This window comes from Aquarana catesbeiana, linkage group LG07 (assembly GCF_042186555.1).
Source record: "Aquarana catesbeiana isolate 2022-GZ linkage group LG07, ASM4218655v1, whole genome shotgun sequence".
Taxonomy (NCBI): Eukaryota; Metazoa; Chordata; class Amphibia; order Anura; family Ranidae; genus Aquarana; species Aquarana catesbeiana.
In genome coordinates this window covers 167,206,766-167,231,219 of record NC_133330.1, presented here as the reverse complement: position 1 = coordinate 167,231,219, position 24,454 = coordinate 167,206,766, and the positions used below count along the sequence as shown (strand labels likewise).

The 24,454-nt window shown below is 45.3% G+C and overlaps 1 protein-coding gene across 3 annotated transcripts in view; it reads left to right on the top strand.

Moving 5' to 3' along the window:
• Window positions 1-11,921: 11,921 nt before the first annotated feature.
• The window catches only part of ALDH9A1 (aldehyde dehydrogenase 9 family member A1), a 98,254-nt gene continuing 85,721 nt past the window's right edge, over window positions 11,922-24,454 (top strand). Inside the window, exons 1-2 of one of the 3 annotated variants that reach the window (XM_073592855.1) lie at window positions 11,978-12,071; window positions 15,066-15,225. In XM_073592855.1, the coding sequence (XP_073448956.1) occupies window positions 15,179-15,225 (47 nt within the window). In that variant the 5' untranslated portion in view covers window positions 11,978-12,071; window positions 15,066-15,178. Of the gene's footprint in view, window positions 12,072-15,065; window positions 15,226-24,454 lie in introns of all 3 variants that reach the window. The other 2 variants (XM_073592856.1, XM_073592857.1) reach the window with 2 other exon arrangements.

Below are 24,454 nucleotides of genomic sequence, written 5' to 3'. Positions count from 1 at the left end.
CAAGTCTTCAACAGGAACGCAGGAGAAAGACTCTGTGATGTTGACAAAGGTGAAGGCAGAGATCAAGTGAGCTGGACAACTTGCTGGGTAACTGTGGAGAGAAATGGGAGCTGGCAATTAGCCGACAGCTGAGCGGCCAGCTCAGAGAAGGAAGGGCTGAGCCCAGCCCTGACACCTACATGACAATCATGGCCACCTAGGGCCCAAGAGGACTTTTCTCCTGGTGAGGGACCGGTTCTACTGGCCCTGCATGCAGGCTGAAGTTGAGGACTATTACCACTCCTGCATCAGATGTATCCAAAGGAAAACTTTGCCTCACCGAGCTGCCCCAAAAGACCATCTTCAGAGCCAAGGACCCATGGAGCTGGTGTGCATTGACATTCTGTGCTTGGAGCCTGATCTAAGCGGGCAGGGAAATATCCTGGTAGTGACTGACCATTTCACTCGGTATGCCCAGGCGTTTTCCACGAGGGGCCAACAAGCATCCATGGTGGCCAAGATCTTTGCGGAGAAATTCTTTGTGCACTATGGTCTGTCCCAATGCATCCACTCTGATCAAGGGAGAGATTTCAAGAGTAGTCTCATCAAGAGACTTTCAGACCTGTTGGGCATCAGGAAGTCTAAAACCACCCCGTATCATCCTCAAGGAGATCCTCAACCAGAGAGATTCAACTGAACCCTCCTGGATATTCTTGGAACTCTAAGTTCAGAACAAAAGCAGCACTGGAGCAAGCATATAGTGGCTATTGTGCATGCTTATAACAGCACCGCCAATGATGCCACAGGTTACTCTCCCTATAGTTTGATGTTCAGACTGTAGGCCCGGGTGCCAGTAGACTTGGCCTTCAGCACATCCCTCGACCATACCTTAGCAACTTTCCACAGAGGGTATGTGGATCGCCTGCAGAGACGTCTGAAAACCACCTATGATAAGGCTCAAGCTGCCTCATATGCCCGAGGACAGAGAAACAAAATAAACTTTGACCTTAGGGTACGAGTGCAGGACATACAGCCGGATGACAAGGTACTGCTGAGAAACCTGGGTGTCCCTGGAAAGCACAAGTTGGCTAACTGCTGAAAGTCGCAGCCCTATGTCGTTTGCAAGCATCTGCCCAGACACCCAGTATATAGAATCCGGCCAGAGGGATGCACAGGACTGCTGAAGACTTAGCATCACAATCATCTGTTGCCTCTGTCAGAAGCAGTTCATGTGCCACCACAGCCAGATTTACAGTCCACACCCACGGCCTCTCAAAGATCCCGGCCAGTGACTAGATCTCACTCTGTACCCCTTGCTGAAGATGAAAACAGCGAGGATGAAGAGAAAGATTGTCTGTGGCCATCTCAAATGCCAGGGCCTGCCACCCCCCCTTCTTCTCCTCCCAAGGTGGCTGAGGTGACTTTCAGGCCAGAGGCTCCTGAGTTTGTACCTCAAAGTCCACCTTTTGAAGAGTTGGAAGACCCTCAATCTTCCCTGCTGACAACAGACCCCTAAGACTTTCCATCCTTCATTGAGGAAGCTGAAGCTGATATGCAGGAAGAAGAAGAGACCAGTGTGCCTGTAACCCCAAAACCTAAAGAACAGCGAGAGCGAAGGGTTATTCACCCACCAAAAAGACTAATATATGATACTTTGAGTGAAAGCTCTGAGGAGGGCGTTCTCATTGCAAAAAGGACTCTTGAAGAAACTGACCCTTCCACTGCAGATTTGGAGGTGGACAATCCCAACTCACTGTCAGGGCTGGGCTCAGCCCTTCCTTCTCTGAGCTGGCCACTTAGCTGTTGGATAATTGCCAGCTCCTATCTCTCCACAGTTACTCAGCTGTTGATGATATCCTGCTCGTCAGTCCTGCCTACATAAGCCGTCCAGTCCAGAGGATCTCTGCCTTCGCCTTGGTCAACATCACAGAAACAATCTCCTGCTATCCTGTTCAAGACTTGCTTTGCTGACATCCTTTCTGGCTCCAGATCCTGCTTGCTGTTCCACTACATTGATCCCTGACTTCTGGCTTGGCTAACTATCCGCTCCAGTTACTGAACTTTGGCTATATTTTGACTACGTTTGTTCTTTTTACTTTTATTATTAAACAAGTGTGATTTAACTGTACTTCTGTCTCGGCCTGATTTCTTGGTTTCTGACATCAGCCCCTGGCACATCTAGCTGGGCCATTCCAGTTAACCTCCCCTCCTATGCTAATTGTTGGGATGTTCCTTTGCCAGGGTTTTATGCAGATGTAAATTGTATGGTTTCCTGTGCACACTAACCTGTTTTTTTTTCCGTGTGTATATCAAAAGCATGTAACAGGTCATAGACTCTTTACCTCCTTTGGTGGACCAAAGGTTCTTTGGTGGGGGATGTGTGTAGCGGGGGCTACTCTATTACCCATGGTCCCGCACCTCCCGCCATTCCTGCCAGCGACCGCCGGAATGAATAGACACTAACGCAGGCACTCTCTGAGGGAAAGCACACCTGTCAGTCCCTGTGGGGGATTTCTCCCCCTCCCTCTCCTCTTCCTGTGTCCCTATTGGCAGGGAGAGGAAGCCAATCAAGCAGCAGCAGAGGACCACGGCCCACAATACAGCCCCATTGATTTCTACAGGGGGTGGAACTACCAAGCCCAGCCTGCTTTGCAAGAAGGGGGGGCTAGCTAAAGACTTAAGCTTGTTGGTCTGAGGAGAGATCACCATGAGGCAGGGAGGTGAACGGAGGTGTGAGGAGAGACTACAGGCACCCGCTGAAGAACCATGCAAAGAAGGTTCCGGAGACCATCCAGAGACGGTTGAAGATGGATGTATCTTTTGTACCACCTAATATCTCTATTTTTTATGGAATATCTCTGAAATTATGTGAGATTTAACGTTAAAACCACTTGATCTTACCGGATCTAAGGAATATCTATTAGCCTGAATGATTTTTGGCCAGAAAATTTGATAAGGGGGGGCCAGCCCGTCCATATGTACCACCTAATATCTCTATTTTGATGTGGAATATCTCTGAAATGATGTGTGATCTAACGTTAAAAACACTTGATCTTACCGGATCTAACGAATATCTATTAGCCTGAATGATTTTTGGCCAGAAAATTTGATAAGGGGGGGCCAGCCCCCCCTCATTAATCACTTAATAAGTCTCTAATTATGTGAGATCCAATGTTAAAACCACTTGATCTTACCGGATCTAACAAATTGCTTCCAAAATAGCTGTTTGGTCAATTTTTTGATAAGGGGGGGCTGATGACGGGTTAGCCCCCCCCAGCAAATAACTGTTAATATTGCTTCTTCTGTGTGAGATCTAACGCAAACAATGGTTGATCTAACCTGATCTAACAAAGATCTAACAAACTGCATAAGATTTTTTCTAAAATTTTGATATGGGGGGCTAACCCGGCAGAGGTTGAAGAAGCTGCTCTACAATTCAATCAAGGTAACTAACTGTCTGGCTGCTAAGTTTGTGAGAGAGACTTATCCAGGCGTATACTGGCTGCTAAGTCTGTGAGAGAGGCTTGTCCAGACATCTTGCAGGTTGCTAGATCTGTGGCAGAGATCTACCCAGCCATACAAGATTTACAGAGAGAAAGCTGTGTTTTGTCCTTTATTCTGAAGAGTTTGTAAGTGATCTGCTACAAGAGAAAAAAAGGTATCTGCAACTCCCCTTCAACCTCTTTACTGCTACTTCTTTCAAGTTTTTTTCATTAAAACATTGAAGAAAAAAAGAACTAAGTGACTGGTGCATATATTGGTGGGCACAAGGCCCAATATAGACTCTAAGTCTTTGATATGGTGAACTGTGGGTAAGGGGTGACGGCAAAGACCCAATTTAAACCAGCAGCTCCTTCGGGGGTCAGTGCTACAACTGTATATGTGCATGAACTGAAAAAATGCATACTTATATACCTGCATACCTGGGTACCTGCGTATCTGCGTGCTTACATACCTACGTGGTTGCATAGCTGTAGACCAACATGGCCATGGGCCTGCATCCTCAGGGGACTGCATATTATTAGGTTTTGGCAAATATAGTTGCTACATGATTTACCTGTTATACAATTTGAATGGTCCCAGAAGGGGGAGGCAGGTGCACCACTCTCAGGTTCAGTAGACTCAGGGCGAAATCTGGGCCACTGCGTTTGTTTGGCATGGCAGTTATTCCTGGTGGCGGCATTGGCAGCTGCAATAGACTGTGGCTGCATCACCCTGAACACGCCTGATCTCATCTGAGCTCAAAGGCTAAGCAGTGTCAGACCTGGTTAGTACTTGGAACAGAGACTGCCTGGAAACACCAGGCGCTGTAAGCTTTTGCCCTCCAGAATCTGGGGCTGCTGTGTTTTGAAAGGCATCTCGGGCCAGAGAATGTTACGGCTGTCTCTGGGGTGGTACACTCTGTCTTTAGGTTGACTCCGGCAGAAACCTTAGAGGTTAAAAAAATCTCTTTGGGACCCTCTGGGTTCACGACAGAATATCAGGCTTTTGCGTTGCATTTTTTCCCAGAGCAGAAGTTATGAGCTCATTATGGTAAGACACTCGACCGGTTTGTGTGCCCAAAACCAAACTAGGACGTGAGGACTGTCTTTTCTCAAAGCACTAAACAAGTTTTTAAACATCTTTCTGTATTGGATGGGATCGGTCTAATCAGTGGTGGCCTCTCTACAAGAGAGAGTTTGCTAGTCTCCATAGTCTTCAATGACGCATATCTGCATGGGCCATTTTTTCCAGGCTCAACAAAGGTATCTGCGATTTGCAGTAGAAGATCGCTAATTTTCGTTTTGTGGCTCTGTTTTTGGGCTGGCCATAACCCCCCCCCCCTCAGGGATTCACAGAGTTCCTAGCCCTGGTGCTAGGCTTGCTGAGGAGGCAGGGGGTGTCAATCTCAGGATATCTCAACAATCTTTTGCTCAGGCAGCAGTCGCTTCTAGGTTTAAAGTGAATTATAAGAAGCAAAAGGTATCCTTCCTACGTCTCTGCATAAGGTTTCTGGAGAAATTGTTTCTATGTTAAAGTGGTTTCCTACGTACAGTTCATCTTCAGGTCTTTTGTGTCTGTCTGGAACATGAAGGTGCAATCATTCTCTGTCCCTGGGGTATTGCCGAGTTTGAATTGGTGGTTGATTATTTGGAACCTGGAGAAGGGGAAAGCTTCTTCCCAGTGATATGGAAGATAGTAACCACTGATGTCAGCCTCTCGGTTGGGGGGGCTGTTTTGGGAGGCGACTACAGTTCAGGGGACTTGACTTTACAGGAAAGAATACAGCCCATCAATATGTTGGAACTTCGGGCAGTAGGCCTTACTTTGGATTCTTGGACAGATCAGTGGCACAGGTTGTGGTCAGTCTGACAAATGCCACAGCAGTGGTGTATATCAACCACCAGGGTGGCACAGGAGTCGTGCGGCTCAGGGAAAGGTTACCCACATTCTGTTTAGGGCAAAACAGCTTGCGCCATCTCTCAGCAGTACATATTCCAGGTATAGAAAACTGGCAGAGGATTTTCCCAGTCGTCAGCTCCTAGTAGTGGCACAGTGGTCACTGCATCTCAAGACGTTGTCGGCAATTTTCCAGCATTGGGGAACTCTGGATATGGATCTACTGGCTTCCAGGGTCTACTACAAGTTGGATAGGTTGTGTCCAGGACGGAGTCCCACTTGCAATAGGGGTAGGTGGCTGAAGTAAACATAATGCCTTACCTTAAGGCTTGGTTCGCACTGCCAATACCTGAAAGTCTTGAGACTTACAGTGCATCTTTGCCAGGCAACTTCGGTGTGACTTGGCACAACTTTGAAGCAACTTCAGGGAATGCCTGTGTAATCTTCCTGCAATGTCGGATCCAAATCACATCAGTTAGGATGAGGATCCAACTTGGAGGCAACTTCTATTAAAGTCTATGGGTGCAAGTCGGATAGAAGTCATCTTGAAGTTGTACAGGAACCTTTTCTAAAGTTGGAGCAACTTCAGTAGTGCTAAGTAAGACAGCTCTCATTGACTAAAATAGGATTTTATGTCATGCGACTTGGGGTCTCAAATTGTATCCCAAATCGCGGCAGTGTGAACCGAGCCTAATTCCTCCTTTGTTTCTTGAACATTCTCCATTTTCTGCTTTTTTTTCCCTTTGTTTTTTTTCCTTTTCTGTAATTAGGAAGCAAAGCAGTTAAGGAGTTTGTTGGAATAATTAAGAAGACACATAAATGATTCATTACAATAACCTACTAAGAGTTTGAGATATAAAAAGAACCTGTCTGCAACGTTAAGGCTACTTTCACACTGAAGGCAGTTTTCAGGCATTTTAGCACTAAAAATAGCCCCTGTAAAGCGCCTGAAAACTGCCTCTCATGCCTCCCCAGTGTGAAAGCCCGAGTGCTTTCACACTGGGGTGGTGCGCTTGCAGGCTGCATCTTTGGGGCGGTTTGGGAGCACTGTATACAGCGCTCCTAAACCGCCCCTTCCCATTGAAATGAATGGGCAGCGCTTCCAAAGCACCTGAAAATCGCTTCAGAAGCAACGCAACACGAGCAGTTTTAACCCCTTCTTTGGCCACTAGCGGGGGTTAAAAGCGCTCTAGCAGCCGAAAAGCTCAGCTAAAATGACGGTAAAGCGCTACTAATGAGTACCGCCGACGTGGCCGCAACTACAGTGTGATAGTAGCCTTAAGAAGATTCAGAGTCCAGGTTTTTTTTTTTTTTTTCTTGAATTTTGGCATAAAGAAAATGTGTGTGTGTATGTGTGTGTGTGTGTGTGTGTGTATACATACAGTGGGGACGGAAAGTATTCAGACTCCCTTAAATTTTTCACTCTTTGTTATATTGCAGCCATTTGCTAAAATCATTTAAGTTCTTTTTTCTTCCTCATTAATGTACATGCAGCACCCCATATTGACAGAAAAACACAGAATAGTTGACATTTTTGCAGATTTATTAAAAAAGAAAAACTGAAATATCACATGGTCCCAAGTATTCAGACACTTTGCTGTGACACTCATATATTTAACTCAGGTGCTGTCCATTTCTTCTGATCATCCTTGAGATGGTTCTACACCTTCATTTGAGACCAGTTGTGTTAGATTATACTGATTGGACTTGATTAGGAAAGCCACACACCTGTCTATATAAGACCTTACAGCTCACAGTGTATGTCAGAGCAAATGAGAATCATGAGGTCAAAGGAACTGCCTGAAGAGCTCAGAGACAGAATTGTGGCAAGGCACAGATCTGGCCAAGGTTACGAAAACATTTCTGCTGCACTTTGGGTTCCTAAGAGCACAGTGGCCTCCATAATCCTTAAATGGAAGACGTTTAGGACGACCAGAACCCTTCCTAGAGCTGGCCGTCCAGCCAAACTGAGCTATCGGGGGAAAAGAGCCTTGGTGAGAGAGGTAAAGAAGAACCCAAAGATCACTGTGGCTGAGCTGCAGAGATGCAGTCGGGAGATGGGAGAAAGTTGTAGAAAGTCAACCATCACTGCAGCCCTCCACCAGTCAGGGCTTTAGGGCAGAGTGGCCCGACGGAAGCCTCTCTTCAGTGCAAGACACATAAAAAGCCCACATGCACTTTGCTGAAAAACACCTGAAGGACTCCAAGATGGTGAGAAATAAGATTCTTTTGTCTGATGAGACCAAGATAGAACTTTTTGACCTTAATTCTAAGCAGTATGTGTGGAGAAAACCAGGCACTGCTCATCACCTGTCCAATACAGTCCCAACAGTGAAGCATGGTGGTGGCAACATCATGCTGTGGGGGTGTTTTTCAGCTGCAGGGACAGGACAACTGGTTGCAATCGAGGGAAAGATGAATGCAGCCAAGTACAGGGATATCCTGGAAGAAAAACCTTCTCCAGAGTGCTCAGGACCTCAGACTGGGGCAAAGGTTTACCTTCCAACAAGACAATGACCCTAAGCACACAGCTAAAATAACGAAGGAGTGGCTTCACAACAACTCCGTGACTGTTTTGAATGGCCCAGCCAGAGCCCTGACTTAAACCCAATTGAGCATCTCTGGAGAGACCTAAAAATGGCTGTCCACCAACGTTTACCATCCAACCTGACAGAACTGGAGAGGATCTGCAAGGAGGAATGGCAGAGGATCTCCAAATCCAAGTGTGAAAAACTTGTGCCATCTTTCCCAAAAAAACTCATGGCTGTATTAGATCAAAAGGGTGCTTCTACTAAATACTGAGCAAAGGGTCTGAATACTTAGGACCATGTGATATTTCAGTTTTTCTTTTTTAATAAATCTGCAAAAATGTCAACAGTTCTGTGTTTTTCTGTCAATATGGGGTGCTGTGTGTACATTAATGAGGAAAAAAATTAACTTAAATGATTTTAGCAAATGGCTGCAATATAACAAAGAGTGAAACATTTAAGGGGGTCTGAATACTTTCCATCCCCACTGTATACATATATATATATATATATATATATATATATATATACAGTGCCTTGAAAACGTATTCATACTCCTTGAAATTCTCCACATTTTGTCATGATACAACCAAAGACGTAAATTTATTTTTTGGGGGGTTTTATGTGATAGACCAACACAAAGTGGCACATAATTGTGAAGTGAAAGGAAAATGATAAATGATTTTCACTTTTTTTTTTTTTTACAGATAACTAAAAAGTGTGGCATGCATTTGTATTCAGTCCCCTTTACTCTGATACCCCTAACTAAAACTTAGTGGAACCTGTGTAATTTAATCTCAGTATAAATACAACTGTTCTGTAAAGCCCTCAGAGGTTTGTTAGAGAACCTAAGTGAACAAACCTCATCATGAAGGCCAAGGAACGCACCAGAAAGTTTAGGGATAGCATTGTGGAGAAGTTTAAAGCAGGGTTAGGGTATAAAAAAAAAAAAGTGTGACGTGCATTTGTATTCAGACCCCTGAGTCAATTCTTTGTAGAACCACCTTTCGCTGCAATTACAGCTGCAAGTCTTTTTGGGTATGTCTCTACCAGCTTTGCACATCTAGAGAGTGAAATTTTTGCCCATTCTTCTTTGCAAAATAGCTCAAGCTCTGGTTGGAGAGCATTTGTGAAAAGCAATTTTCAAGTCTTGCCACAGATTCTCAATTGGATTTATGTCTGGACTTTGACTGGGCCATTCTAACACATGAATATGCTTTGATATTCTAAACCATTCCATTGTAGCTCTGGCTGTATGTTTAGGGTTGTTGTCCTGCTGGAAGGTTAACCTTCGCCCCAGTCTCAAGTCTTTTGCAAACTCTAATGCCGCGTACACACGATCGGAAATTCAGCCAGCAAAAGACCGATGAGAGCTTTTGGTCGGAAAATGTATGCTCCATCGGACTTTTGCTGGCGGAATTCCTGCCATCAAAAGATTGAGAGCAGGTTTTCAATTTTTTGGTCGGAAAAAGTTCCTATCCGAAAATGTGATCGTCTGTACAAATTCCGACGCGCAAAATTCCTACGCATGCTCGGAAACAATACGATGCATGCTCGGAAGCATTGAACTTCATTTTCTCGGCTCGTTGTAGTGTTGTACGTCACCGCGTTCTTGATGGTTGAAAGTTCAGAGAACTTTTGTGTGACCGTGTGTATGCAAGGCAAGCTTGAGCGGAATTCCGTCGGAAAAACCATCCAAGTTTTTTCCGACGGAAAATCCGCTGGTGTGTACGCGGCATAACAGGTTTTCTTCTAAGATTGCCCTGTATTTGGCTCCATCCATCTTCCCATGAACTCTGATCAGCTTCCCTGTCCCTGATGAAGAAAAGCATCCCCACATGATGCTGCCACCATGTTTCACGGTGGGCATGGTGTGTTCAGGGTGATGTGCAGTGTTAGTTTTCCGCCACACATATCGTTTTGCTTTTAGGCCAAAAAGTAAAATTTTGGTCTCATCTGACCAGAGCACCTTTTTCCACATGTTTGCTGTGTCTCCCACATGGCTTCTTGCAAACTGCAAACCGAACTTCTTATGGCTTTCTTTTAACAATGACTTTCTTCTTGCCACTCTTCCATAAAGGCCAGATTTGTGGAGTGCACGACTAATAGTTGTCCTGTGGACAGATTCTCCCACCTGAGCTGTGGGTCTCTGCAGCTCCTCCAGAGTTACCATGGGCCTCTTGGCTGCTTCTCTGATAATTGCTCTCCTTGTCCGGCCTGTCAGTTTGGGTGGACGGCCATGTCTTGGTAGGTTTGCAGTTGTGCCGTACTCTTTCTGTTATCAGATAATTTATTGAACAGTGCTCCGTGAGATGTCTAAAGCGTGGGATTTTTTTTTATAACCTAACCCTACTTAAAACTTCTCCACAACTTTATCCCTGACCTGTCTTGTGTGTGCCTTGGTCTTCATGATGCTGTTTTTGTTCACTAAATTTCTCTAGCAAACCTCTGAGGGCTTTATAGAACAGCTGTATTTATACTGAGATTAAATTACACACAGGTGGACTCTATGTACTAATTAGGTGACTTCTGAAGGCAATTGGTTCCACTATTTTAGTTAGGGGTATCAGAGTAAAGGGGGCTGAATACAAATGCACACCACACTTTTCAGATATTTATTTGTAAAAAAATTTGAAAACCATTTATCATTTTCCTTCCACTTCACAATTATGTGCCACTTTGTGTTGGTCTATCACATAAAATTCCAATAAAATATAATTACGTTTTTGGTTGTACCATGACAAAATGTGGAAAATTTCAAGGGGTGTGAATACTTTTTCAAGGCACTGTATATATACATATATGCACTCAACTTCTTTCTGCTGCTCTTTCTCACAGACCATCCCCAGTTCTCTTTTGTGTTAAATGACACCACTGGTGTCATTGAACCCACGCACCTGTACGTTGCTGTGCCATCGGCGGCTAGCGGGAGCGTGTGCGATGCCGGCGGTGGCCGCGGGTCCCGCAGACACGAAGTCCGCTGGTGGCCCGCGATCGTGACACAGAGAGGCAGAACAGGGAGATGTCTATTTAAACAAGGCATTTCCCTGTTCTGCCTAGCAACATGACAGGGATCTACTGCTCCCAGTGATCGGGAGCAGTGATCTCTGTCATGTTCTAGTGAGCCCATCCCCCCTACAGTTAGAACATGCCCAGGGAACACACTTAACCCCTTAATCGCCCCCTAGTGTTAACCCCTTCCCCGCCAGTGACATTTACACAGTAATCAGTGCATTTTTATAGCTCTGATTGCTGTATAAATGCCAATGGTCCCAAAATAGTGTCAAAAGTCTCTGATCTGTCCACCGCAATGTCGCAGTCACAAAAAAAAATTGCAGATCGTCGCCATTACTAATAAAAAAAAAAAAATAATAAAAATGCATACATCTATCCCCTATTTTGTAGACGCGATAACTTTTGCGCAAACCAATCAGAGAATATGACTTGTGGTAATACACAACCTCTGAGCACACCCCCCATTGCAGCACTGCTCTCCCTGCCTGCTCCCTCACTGACATGTGGCTTTATCTCCAAACTCCCCTCATATCGCTTCTCTGCCATTATTATTATTATACAGGATTTATACAGCACCAACAGTTTACACAGCGCTTTACAATATAAGGGCAGACAGTACCATTACAATACAATTTAATACAGGAGGAATCAGAGGCCCTGCTCGTTAGAGCTTATACAGCCATACGTTTTCCCAGCGGTGTCACCAGAGTTGGTGTCACCTGGTGCGGTAAAACATGGTGTCACCCCCTAAGCAGGCTAGTGCGTTGGTGCGGCTCTCCTCCTTAACCTGCCACAATGGATGGAGCTGGGATAGGATTGGGGGGATCGATGGAGCCAGGATTGGGTCAGGGTGGTGGGTGGTTTTCCTCTTCTATAGTGTGGGTGCAAATTCTGGAAATACCATTCATTGTCAGCAATGTGGCAGCAGAGGCACCTGCACTACAAACATTCCATCCCAACTGCTCTCCGCTGCTATATCACTATTGACCACTAGGGGGAGCAGAGTGCGGCTGTAAACAAAATCACTGCCCCATGTTGCCGAGGACCAGGACCAGCTGTCTCCGCCTCCATATTGTTGAAGCTTATAACATTGAAGCTGCTGCTGGTAGAGGTAGAATAGTGGAAGTAGGGAGGTGACAACTGCTGGCGGAGCGAAGGAGTGAATACCTGGTAGGTTTTAGGGCTGGGGCGAGGTGGACCTGTTGGTATATTTGTAGAGTGCTGTCAGTCCTTATAGCGGGACGTGTGGGCTGAGAAGAGAGAGGAGTAGCAGATAGTGATTTCATCTGTACAAGGACTATTGTATGCACACCTTAGAGCAGGAGTCTCAAACTGGCGGCCCTTCAGCTGTTGCGAAACTACAAGTCCCATCATGCCTCTGCCTGTGGGAGTCATGCCTGTAACTGTCAGCCTTGCAATGCCTCATGGGACTTGTAGTTTCCCAACAGCTGGAGGGCCGCCAGTTTGAGACCCCTGCCTTAGAGTCTGATTGTACCTTTACATCTACCTACAGCTATGCAGTGTATAGGTCCTCATGTTACATAGGGGGAGATTTACTAAAGCTGCTGTACTCAGAATTTGGTGCACCTGTGCATGGCAGCCAATCAGCTTCTAACTTCAGCTTGTTCCGTTAAGCTTTGGCAATAAAACCTGGCAGCTGATTGGTTTCTGTGCACATGATTTTTGCTTTCTCCAGCTTTGGCCCCTTTCACACTGGGGCAGCGCCGGCGGTAAAGCGCTGCTATTGTAAGCGGCGCTTTACCGTTGGCGGCTAGCGGCTGAGAAAGGGTTAAAAACCACCGCAAAGCGCCTCTACAGAGGCGCTTTGCTGGCAGTATAGCCGCACTGTTCCATTGATTTCAAGATGCTGCTAGCAGGACTGCCAGCGCACCAATCCAGTGTGACAGCCCTCGGGGTTTTCACACTGGAGGCACAGCAGCAGCTGTTTCGGGTCGGTTGGCAGGTGCTATTTTTAGCGCAATAGGGCCTGCCATCCGCCCCAGTGTGAAAGGGGTCTAAATAAACCCCATACTCTTGGTAAATCTGAAGTAGATTGTACATTCAGTTTAGGGTTCCTGCTCAGCTGGTATTATGAAAAAACAATTAAGTGTTGGTAAACAATGAGAGACTTGTTAGTTTTGCCTAAAAATATGTTGATTATTGTACATCATATATTTAACCACCGGAAGGTTTTACCCCCCCTGCATGACCAGGCCATTTTTTGCTATTTGGCACTGCATTGCTTTAACTGGTAATTGCTTGGTCACACAACACTGTATGCAGGTGAAATTTGTATTCATTTCAGGTACTTATGATGCCATCAATTTACATATATTTTATTATACATTCATATCAGTCCCTGCCCTCAAGAAGCTTACAATCGAAGGTCCCTAACTTCCATTCATACACATACTAGGACCAATTAACCCATCAGCGTGTCTTTGGAGCGCGAGAGGGCACCAGAATACCCAGGGGAAACCCACACAGGGGAACATACAAGCTCTGTGCAGGTAGTGCTGTGGTTGGGATTTAACCACTAGACATCCGCGCTATGGCCGAATGACGGCCACAGCGCGGACCTACATTCCCGGGAGGCCGTCATATGACGGCCTCCCCTGTGCACGCTCCCTGCGCGCGCCCTACAGGGTGCGCACCGGGCGCGTTGTGATCACCGAGTCACTGAGACTCGGCTGATCACCGATCTGTGTAAGGGGCCGGTCCCGGCCCCTTACCATGTGATCAGCTGTCAGCCAATGACAGCTGATCACATGATGTAAACAAAAGATCGGTAATCGTTTTTTTTTTTTTTACTCACGCTGACAGTGCGAGTAGAAAAAAAAGCCGATCGGATGTGAGGGACATCGGTCCCCAAGTGGAAGAGGCACATCTGCCTCATCAGTGCCCACAAGTGCCACCTATCAATGCCCACAAGTACCACCTATCAATGCCCACCTGTAGTGCCAATCAGTGCCACCTGCCAGTGCTGCCCATCACTGCCGCCCATCAGTGCCCATCACTGCCGCCTCATCAGCGTACATCAATGAAGGAGAAAAATTACCCGTTTAAAATTTTTTATAACAAAATATAAAAAAATAAACATTTTTTTTTTTTTTTAAATTCAGTTTTTTACATTTTTTTTAATAAAAAGTAAAAACCGCAGAGGTGATCAAATACCACCAAAAGAAAGCTCTATTTGTGGTGAAAAAATGATAAAAATTTCATTTGGGTACAGTGTTGTATGACCGCGCAATTGTCATTCAAAGTGCGTCAGCGCTGAAAGCTGAAAATTGGTCTGGATAGGAGGGGGGTTTAAGTGCCCTGTAAGCAAGTGGTTAAACCGACAGCCCCAGTGCTACCAGGCGGAATTGCTAACCACTTAGCCACTGTGCTATATAGTTTATTTTCAGTCAAACAGCTTTCTTTGGCGATCCTTGATCACTGCTGTGTTTTTTTAATTTTTTTTTATTATTATTATTATTATTATAGAAACGAAAAAAAGACCAACAATTTTGAATGAATAAGATATTTTCGTCTTTCTGTAATAAAACATATTCAACAAAAAAAAAATCTAAATTAATTCCTGAATTTAAGCTAAAATGGTTTTTGGTTAAAAAAAAATCCCAATATGTGTATATTGATTGGTTTGTGTGAAATTTATAGCTTCTACAAACTATGGTATATGTACTGGAATTTACGTAGCTATAGATGCAAATACAGTGATAATACTGTACATGAACACTGTGCTAATGACACTTCCTGGGAAGGAGTTAACATCTAGAGGCAATCAAGGGTTAACTGCCTACCAAATGTGAAGTGTGCTGCTTTTACTTATTGATCTGGCTGTTTTTTCTACCTGCTTTTCATGGAGACCAAACAGCCAGATTGCTGTTCCGTGTGTTTGTACACACAAAACTCTGTGTGTGATTGGACACAGGTAAACGGCATGTTTCAGCTGAAATCTGCTGCAAATACTCCTGCTGTGTCCAATCGCTGCACTTGCCTCCCATTCACAATATATTTACTGTGAGCAGTCGGTAGGAGGTTAGTGTGTGTGTGTGTGTTTTCGCTATTGATTGTTATTTTTTAGGATGGGCTCCCTTTTATGAGGACAAAGCATAGCTGACAGTCTTTTTTTTTTTTTTTTTTTTTTTTTTTTTATAACAGACCGTGTGGCCGGACTCACACTTGTACAGTCTCCTGCAGTGCAGAAGCGCGTGCTAACATTTGTTGCTATAATTCAATGCAATCATAAATGGGCCACTAATCCACTGCAGCAGATGTCCAAATCGCACAATTCTTCTATGGCAATGCAGCACACAGCAAGGTGACGTGCTGATGGGCAATTGTAATGACCAGGGCTGCATAGTGTGTTGGGGTTCAGACGTGCAGCACTGGGATCTATGCTGTGTACACATTGAGCTAAGCTTGAATGGGCCCAGATCAGATCAGATTAGAGGGTGGGCTGTGGAATGAGATGGGTAAAGTCAGACGGGAGAATAGTAATACCAATGTCTGATGGTGGACTCCATATATTGGTTATTTAGATGAGGGATTATTGGAATAATACGTGCTAGTATCTGTTCACACAGACCTGCACATAAAAATGCAGGGTTATATTGTGAGGGCCAGCAGGGGGCAGTGCAGTGGATATTGAAGCACATTGCACTGTGCTTTTTTTCTTCTTCTTCCAACTGTATTGAAATGTCATTTTATTTCTATCCAGCGCAGTTTGGCTGTAGTGCGTAGAAATGGACATTACAGGAAGCTTTCACGTGAGCTCCAGTCTATTGAGGAAAAGTGCTTACAGTATGTTAGGGCAGTGTTTCTCACCCAGGGTGCCAAGGCACAAGACTTAGTTTACCCTGGATCAAAGATAGATGAAGAGACTCTGTGGTGATGGGGATAGTCTGATGTGATGGGGGCTGACGACACTATATAGTGATGGGGGGATGCCTCTGATGTGAGGGAGCTTTTTGGCATAAAGGGGGGATTCTGATTAGAGGTCGACCGATATTTGGAGTTTTTTACTTAATCGGCATCGGCCGATTGTGCTGATAAAAAAAAAAAAAAAAGGCCGATTATAACTTCAGCGTGACTTTCAAATGACTTCTGTAATAGAAGTCAATGCAAGTTGCCTGAAGTTTTCTGTGGAGTGAATTCTCCTCCTCTGGGCAGCCTGCCAAATCTGATAAGAAGAAACATTGTATCTCTTGGCTCTTTTATCAATGAGCTGAACTGAGTTCTCAGTTTAACCATTTAAAGACTAAATCTTTTCTGACACTTGTTGCTTACAGGTAAAAATCCTGTATTTTCTGCTAGAAAATCACTTAGAACCCCCAAACAAAATTAAAAAAAAAAAAATATATATATATTATATTATATAAAAATGGTGGTTGTTTTATGTCACACGGTATTTGCGCAGCGGTCTTTCAAAAGCATTTTTTTTTTTTTTTAAATACACTAATGAATTAAAAAAAAAAAAAAAACTAAGCAGTAAAGTTGGTCCTTTTTTTTTTTTTTTTTTTTTTTTTTTTTTTTCGTCCAAAAGTTTTGATTACCTGTTTTTGTGTATTTAAACAAGTAACAAGGCACAATATGCAGATACCTTACAATGTAGTACCCAATTGTCCAGGAATGTGGATGTACAGATGTGTACACTGGTAATATAAAACCGCTATCTCAGTCAGGGCAGCCACCAAGAAACCAAAAGCGAGTTCCAATAGCTGAGAAAAAACAAGGAATAGGGGCGCCTCTGAGAAGTTATCATAAAACACTTTATTTCAAACAAAATAACCACTCACATGAAGGTAGGAGAAGTCATGTACAGGAGCATGATGAGGGCTGAAGAGCTGAAAAATGCAGGACTGTAAGCAGAAGCTGTATCAATGTAGCTAAAGCACAATCAAGTCCAGGCAGGCAGGGGTGCAGATGGCGGAGCACATACACACACCGGTGTAATACAATGTCCCTGGAAGATGGTGTCAGTAGTCCAGTGGAAGAGGAAAGGCTCAGTCCAATGATGGCATAAATGTCAGTAAAGAGAGGGAGAAGGACGTCCGGCCGGATGGCTGGGCTGCGCTGTATCTCCACAGCGATCGCACTGTCCCTGCGTGGTGAGGGGAGAGACATGGCCGTGTGTGTAGGATGGAAGCGAGCCTTGAAAAAGGAATGCGGCTATTCCATCCATCTATAGCTAGCAATTTCGGAAACGTGTCACATATTGATGACGTCACGGCTCGGCGCCGGCCTGTGTCTGCTCTCCAAGCCTCACTTCCATCCTACACACACGGCCGTGTCTCTCCCCTCACCACACAGGGAGATACAGCGCAGCCCAGCCATCCGGCCGGACGTCCTTCTCCCTCTCTTTACTGACATTTATGCCATCATTGGACTGAGCCTTTCCTCTTCCACTGGACTACTGACACCATCTTCCAGGGACATTGTATTACACCGGTGTGTGTATGTGCTCAGCCATCTGCACCCCTGCCTGCCTGGACTTGATTGTGCTTCAGCTACATTGATACAGCTTCTGCTTACAGTCCTGCATTTTTCAGCTCTTCAGCCCTCATCATGCTCCTGTACATGACTTCTCCTACCTTCATGTGAGTGGATATTTTGTTTGAAATAAAGTGTTTTATGATAACTTCTCAGAGGCGCCCCTATTCCTTGTTTTTGTGTATTTAATATTTAAGATGTGTGTGTGTGTGTGTGGGGGTTTTTTTTTTTTTTTTTTATCTAAATTATACATACAAGTGAACTTATTGGAGGTTTGTTTTGTTTAAAAAAATGTTTAAATGTAAAAAGATTTCTGTATCACTTATTAATTAAGGCTGCTTTCACACTGGAGCGGGCATGCGTTGACGGTAAAACGCTGCTAGTTTTAGCGGCGCATTGCAATCATTTTAGCGGTGCTATTCTGCTGCTAGCGGGGTGCTTATAACCCAGCTAGCGGCTGAGGAAGGGGTTAAATGCGCCCCTGAAGCGCCACGGCCGAAACGCTTTGCAGGCACTTTGACAGCGGTGCGCATTCATTTCAATGGGCAGGAGTGGTGGAGCAACGATATTCACCACTCCAAAGATGCTGCTTGCAGGACGTGTTTTTTTTTTTTTTTTTTTTTTTTTTTTTTACATCCTGCTAGCGCATCGCCTCAGTGTGAAAGCACTCGGGCTTTTACACTGAGACTGCAGGGGAGCCATTTTGCAGGCACTTTACAGGCGCTATTTTTAGCCCAAAAGCGCCTGAAAAACACCCCAGTGTGAAAGGGGTCTAACTGTTAAAAAAAGAAAAAAAAAAAAAATCGGCATCATATATCGGCCACCGCGATTTCTAAATATTGGCATCGGCCAGAGAAAAACCCATATCGGTCGACCTCTAGTTCTGATATGATAGGGGGACCTCTGATGTGAAGGGGAGGCTTGTTATATGAAGCTAATTTTATCAAGGTGGTTGTGTGCATTGTCCCAGGCTCAGGCATCCTATTGAAATCACAGTGGTCATGTGGCTGATTATTCCTGCCCCTTGGGAGTCCAGACCCTAATAAAGAAATGCTAGAGCTGGGAGGAAATGGTAGTAAACTTTATTTATTTTTATCTACAGGTAAGCCTATAATAAAAGCTTACCTGTAGGTAAAATGAATATCTCCTAAACGTGCACCATTTTTAGGAGATTTTCCAGTGAGCAGCAGCTGGTGACATCACCAGCGCATGCGCGCTGAAGGTTCCTTCAGAGCTGTGTGCCGTGCCCAAGACTCCTGTGCACATGTGCAAGAGTGATGTCATTGCGGCTCTGCCACTCAAGCCGCGGCAGCCCACAGACCCAGAAGGGAGACCGGGTGAAGATGAAAGCCTCTGCAGTGGTGACAGCACGCCTCTGAAGGGCTTTGTTTCGCGCTAAGTCTCTTATAATGTGCTAGCATGCAGTGCGAGCTAGCACATTATGACAGGGCTTGACAAAGTTTCTTTGAATCTAGGAGCCAGCTAAAAAAGTTAGACAGTTTTTCTCCCTTCGCCTTTCAGGACAGCACCTTGGAGAGAGCGTAGCGCCACCTCTTCACAGGAAACACTGTGTGACAACGCCCCTTTAAATTCAGCTGCCTCCACCTTGCCAACAGTTTTAGTGTTTCCTCTGCCATGGTGGAAGTGCTGCTGGGGAACCAGAGGGGCTGCGCTCTCTCCAAGGAGAGGGTTTTGGTAGTACCTTTTTCAGTTTGGATCATCAGACCAGCCAAGCTGCCCATTCCCCCCCCCCCGCACGAGAGGGGGGTTTGCTCCGATGCTCGATTCCCTCTGCTGGCTCACAGGAGTAGGGGTCTGCCGGATTTTGCCTGCTCCTTGTGCTCGGGGCCTGCGCTGTGCTCAGATTGGGCGTGCATGCCATGTGTCGGCTCCGAGTCCTGGATGGGACACCGGAAGAAGCTTGTCTAAAAAGGACACAGTCAGTTGCTGCGGCGCTGATGATGAAGGCAGTCGCCAGCAGTGATGGGCCTGGACAGGATTCTGGGCGCCTGCCAGTTAAGAGAGGCGCCTGTGTTATGTGATAGGGGCACATCCTACTAGCAGCTCAGCATGGATGGGAAACTCTGGGGCACTTTTTGTGGTGATTGTCTCCCTCTCTCCCATGGGCCAAGCCGCATTGCAGGACTAGTAAGGGAGGAGTTCGCACAGGAGTGTAAGGAGCTCTTTTCCTTAGTGAGAAAAGAATTGGCAGAGACTTCGGGGGCAGTACATTCCCTCATAAAGAAGTAGGGCCAGAGCTCCCAGTCCAATCTTCTTCCTACCACTTTTAGATTGATTGAAAGTGAGTCGGATGAAAAGGAAGAGTGTACCCTTTAACAATCGACTCTGAGGAGGAAACAAGAGCGTCCAGATATAAACTGACGCTAGAAGAGGTGGATGACTTACTGAAAACAGTCTATGCCACCCTGGAAATCCAAGAAGAAAAAGCCCAACTATCGTTGCGTGACAAAATGTACCAGGGGCTAGAGGAGGACAAACACAGTCTTCTGGGTTCATAAAGTATTTGCTGACACAATTAGGAAGGGGTGGAAGGATCCATAAAAAGGACAGGGGTGTTTTTTTTTGCCCTTAAAAGAAGGTTTTCTTTTGAGGAGAATGAGGCATTAATTTGGAATAAAAAAAAAAAAAAAATGATGCTGCCTTTTCCAAAGTGTCAAGACGGACGGATCTTGCATTTAAGGACATGGGCGTAGTTTATAGATGCCATGGACAAAAGGGCAGACTCTTTTGAGGAACGCTTGGGATTCAACTTAAAGCTGGCAATGGCCTCTACAGTAGTGGCCAGAAACATGGAATGCTGGCTGTAACAACTTAAAGGCCATGAGTCCTTCCCTACCCTTTTTAAGGGTGGTCAAGTACATGGCAAACGCCTCGGCAGAATCCTTCAGGATGTCGGCCAGATGTTCAGCCCTTATTAATTCAGCCCGGTGGGCTCTCTGGCTTAAAACCTGGTCAGGGGACTCGGCATCAAAAGTGAAGTTTGTGCAGAATTACCTTTTACCAGGAGATCTGATGTTTGGGCCAGAATTAGAGACCGTCCTTTATAGGACGGTGGATAAGAAGGAAGCTTTTCTGCAGAAAAAGAAAGTGGTGCAGCAAAGGAAGAGCTTTCATCCTTTTCAGCAAGCCCATAAAGAAAAAGATCAGATTCAGAAAAGACTCTGGAACCCCCAGCAGGGGAAAGACAGAGGAGGGGTGCTTTTTGGACCTCCTGACCAAACCTCAAAGCAATGACGACCATCTCCCAGTAGGCAGAAGGCTGCAAGCCTCCCTGTCAGGTTGGGGGGAAAAAGCAAAAAAAAAGCCAGTTTGTTCTGAATCTCATCCAGTCAAGGTTATCAGCTAGAATTTTCAGACCGCCCCCCTCGAAGCCGGTTTTACATTACAAACCTTCAGAGGGATCAGGAAAAGGCCCTGGCTATGACGTCTCTTTTGAGAGAACTGATGCAACAGGGTGTTACTTCCCAAGTCCCAAAGGACCAGGAAGGGAGGGGGTTTTTTTCTCCCCCCTTTTTGGTCAAGAAGCCATCAAGGGAATTCCGTCTGTTTCTCAACTTGAAGATTCTGAACCGAATTATAAAGTACAAAAGGTTCCTGATTGACACGATTTTCTCTGTGAAGAATCTACTCACCCTCAGCTGTTACCTGGCATCCATCGACCTAAGGGATGCATATATCCACATACTAATTGCAGCTTCTTCGCAGAAATTAATGCGACTAGCAGTCAGTTTAGGGAGGGGAGAGATTTGGCACCTTCAGTTCAGGGTGCTGCCCTTCTGCCTTTCTTCCTTTCCCAGAGTGTTCGCAAAAGTGATGGCAGAGGCTCTGGAGTCCCTGAGACTGAAGGGGATCTCTATAGTGCCTTACCTGGATGATCTACTACTGTTCGCAGAATCAAAAGACCAGGTAGTGGTTAATCTGCAAGTAACCCAGGGACATCTAAACAGCTTAGGTTGGCTTCTGAACCTTCAGAAATCAAATCTGGTACCGTCTCAACGAGTAAGGTTCCTGGGATACGAAATGGATTCAATAGAACAAGGAATCTTCCTCCCACAAGAGAAGGTAGAAAAAAAAATGCAGATAGCCCTGAGAACACTTCAAACCAACACCGAGGTTTCAGTAAGGGAAGCCATGTCAGTTCTAGGCCTGTTGACAGCAGCAGTCCCTTCAGTGCAGTGGGCCAGGCTTCATGCTTGACGTCTGCAGTCAGACATTCTACTGAATTGGACACCCCAGGAACCTCTGGAAAAGAAGTTCAAAATGGGAACAAAGGCAAAAAGATCACTTTGGTGGTGGAGAGACCAGAGGAACACCTCCATAAGGACTCCCCTGGACTTTTCCGGTAACTCGGAGATTAACGACAGATGTGAGCGCATGGGGGTGGGGAGCTCACCTCAAAGAACAGACAACACAGGGCAAGAAGGTCCTCAAATTGGAGGGAGTTAAAGGCTATCCATCTAAGCCTCCTATTTTTCCTGCAGGCTCAAAGGGAACAGCATGTGCAGGTGATATCGGACAACATGGCGGTGGTATTATACCTAACAAAGCAGGGGGCTACAAGGAGCAAGACCCTGATGGAACTAGCTCACCAAATCCTGAGCTGGGCAGAACACAATCTGGCTTTGCTGTCCGCAGTCCATCTGAAAGGCATGGAAAACATCCTAGCAGACCTTATCAGCACAAGGGAAGTAAGGGTAGCGGAATGGTCATCAAACCAAGAGATATTCCAGATAATGACCGGAAGTTGGGGTCTTCCTCAGGTGGACCTTTTTTGCAAACCAAATGAATGCGAAAAAACATTTGTTTTTCTTCTCTCTCCAGAGATAGGATCAAGCATTAACTCACAAATGAGACTTCCCCCTGGCTTGCGCCCCCCCCCGTTTCAGTTAATACCAAGGGTGTTAGCAAGATTCAGGATAGTCCACGGATCTGATCCTCATTGCTCCCTATTGGTCAAAGAGACCCTGGTTCTCAACCCCAATGAATCTCTCATCGAAACCTCCCTGGAGATTACCATTATCAGGGTGGGCCTTCTGGGACAAGGTTAAATTCTTCACCCAGATCCAGCGTACCAACCGCCTGGTTTCTGAGGAAGGAATTCTAAGGAAAAGGGGACTATCAAAAAAGCTAAACACGCTTCTAGCAAGTTGAAAGAAGGTCACCAGGGCAATTTATTTTAAAGTCTGGAAGCGTTACAATTCCTGGTGTTCCAGCAAGAACTTATTTCAACTTACTTTAATTTTATTAGCACTATTTCAATTTTAGAATTTCTCCCAGGAAGGAATGGAGACAGGTTTAGCAGCAAGTACCCTCAAGACGCAGGTAACTGCATTATCAGTTTTTCTGGAAAAGACCCTATCCACAGAACTCTTGATAATTTAGATTTTTTTTTTTTTTTTTTTTTTTTTTTAAAAGCTATGGCAAAAATTAGGCCTAGGCCTCCTATTAGTTTTCCCAAGTAGGATTTATCTTTGGTTCTTCAAGGACTGACTAAGCCTCTGAAATGAATGGGATTTTGCTTGTTGGGCATTTTATGAGCTGAAAACGCTCCGGTGTGAATGGGGAGCAGGTGTGTTAAATTTGGTGTTATCTCTCATACTGGTCACTGGAAGTTCAAAATGACACCTCATGGCAAAGAAGTCCTGAGGATCTGAAAAAAGGAAGTGTTGCTTTACATAAAGATGGCCTAAGCCAGTGTTTCTCAACTCCGGTCCTCAAGGCGCCCCAACAGGTCATGTTTTCAGGATTTCCCTCAGATAAAAAAGCTGTGGTAATTACTAAGGCAGTGAAACTGATCAAATCACCTGTGCAAAATAATGGAAAGCCTGAAAACATGACCTGTTGGGGCGCCTTGAGGACTGGAGTTGAGAAACTCTGGCCTAGGCTATAAGATTGCCAAGACCTTGAAACTGAGCTGCAGCACACTGGCCAAGACCATACAGCAGTTTAACAGGACAGGTTCCACTTAGAACAGGCCTTGCCATGGTTGACCAAAGAAGTTGAGTGCACGTGCTCAGTGTCATATCCAGAGGTTCTTTGAGAAATAGACATATGAGTGCTGCCAGCATTGCTGCAGAGGTTGATGGGGTGGGGGGTCAGCCTGTCAGTGCTCAGACCATATGCCGCACACTTCATCAAATTGGTCTGCATGGCTGTCGTCCCAGAAGGAAGCCTCTTCTAAAGATGATGCACAAGAACGCCTGCAAACAGTTTGCTGAAGACGAGCAGACTAAGGACATGGGTTCCGGTAATCATGTCCTGTGGTCTGATGAGACCAAGATGAACTTATTCTTTTCAGATGGTGTCAAGCATGTGGGGCGGCAACCAGGTGAGGAGCACAAAGACAAATGTGTCTTGCCTACAGTCGAGCATGGTGGTGGGAGTGTCATGGTCTGGGGCTGCATGAGTGCTGCCGGCACTGGGGAGCTACAGTTCATTGAGGTAACCATGAATGCCAACATGTACTGTGACATATTGAAGCCGAGCATGATCCCCCTCCCTACGGAGACTGGGCTGTAAGTCAGTATTCCAACATAACGACCCCAAACACACCTCCAAGATGACCACTGCCTTGCTAAAGAAGCTGAGGGTAAAGATGATGGACTGGCCAAGCATGTCTCCAGACCTAAACCCTATTGAGCATCTGTGGGGCATCCTCAAACGCAAGGTGGAGGAGCACAAGGTCTCTAACATCCACCAGCTCTGTGATGTCATGGAGGCGTGGAAGAGGACTCCAGTGACAACCTGTAAAGCTTTTGGTGTACTCCATGTCCAAGAGGGTTAAGGCAGTGCTGTAAAATATTGACACTTTGGGCCAAATTTGGACATTTTCATTTAGGGGTGTACTCGTTTTTGTTGCCAGCGGTTTAGACATTAATGGCTGTGTGTTATTTTGATGGGGGAGCAAATTGACACTGTTATACAAGCTGTACACTCACTACTTTACATTGTAGCAAAGTGTAATTTCTTCAGTGTTGTCACATGAAAAGATATAATACATTTACAAAAAATGTGAGGGGTGTACTCACTTTTGGGAG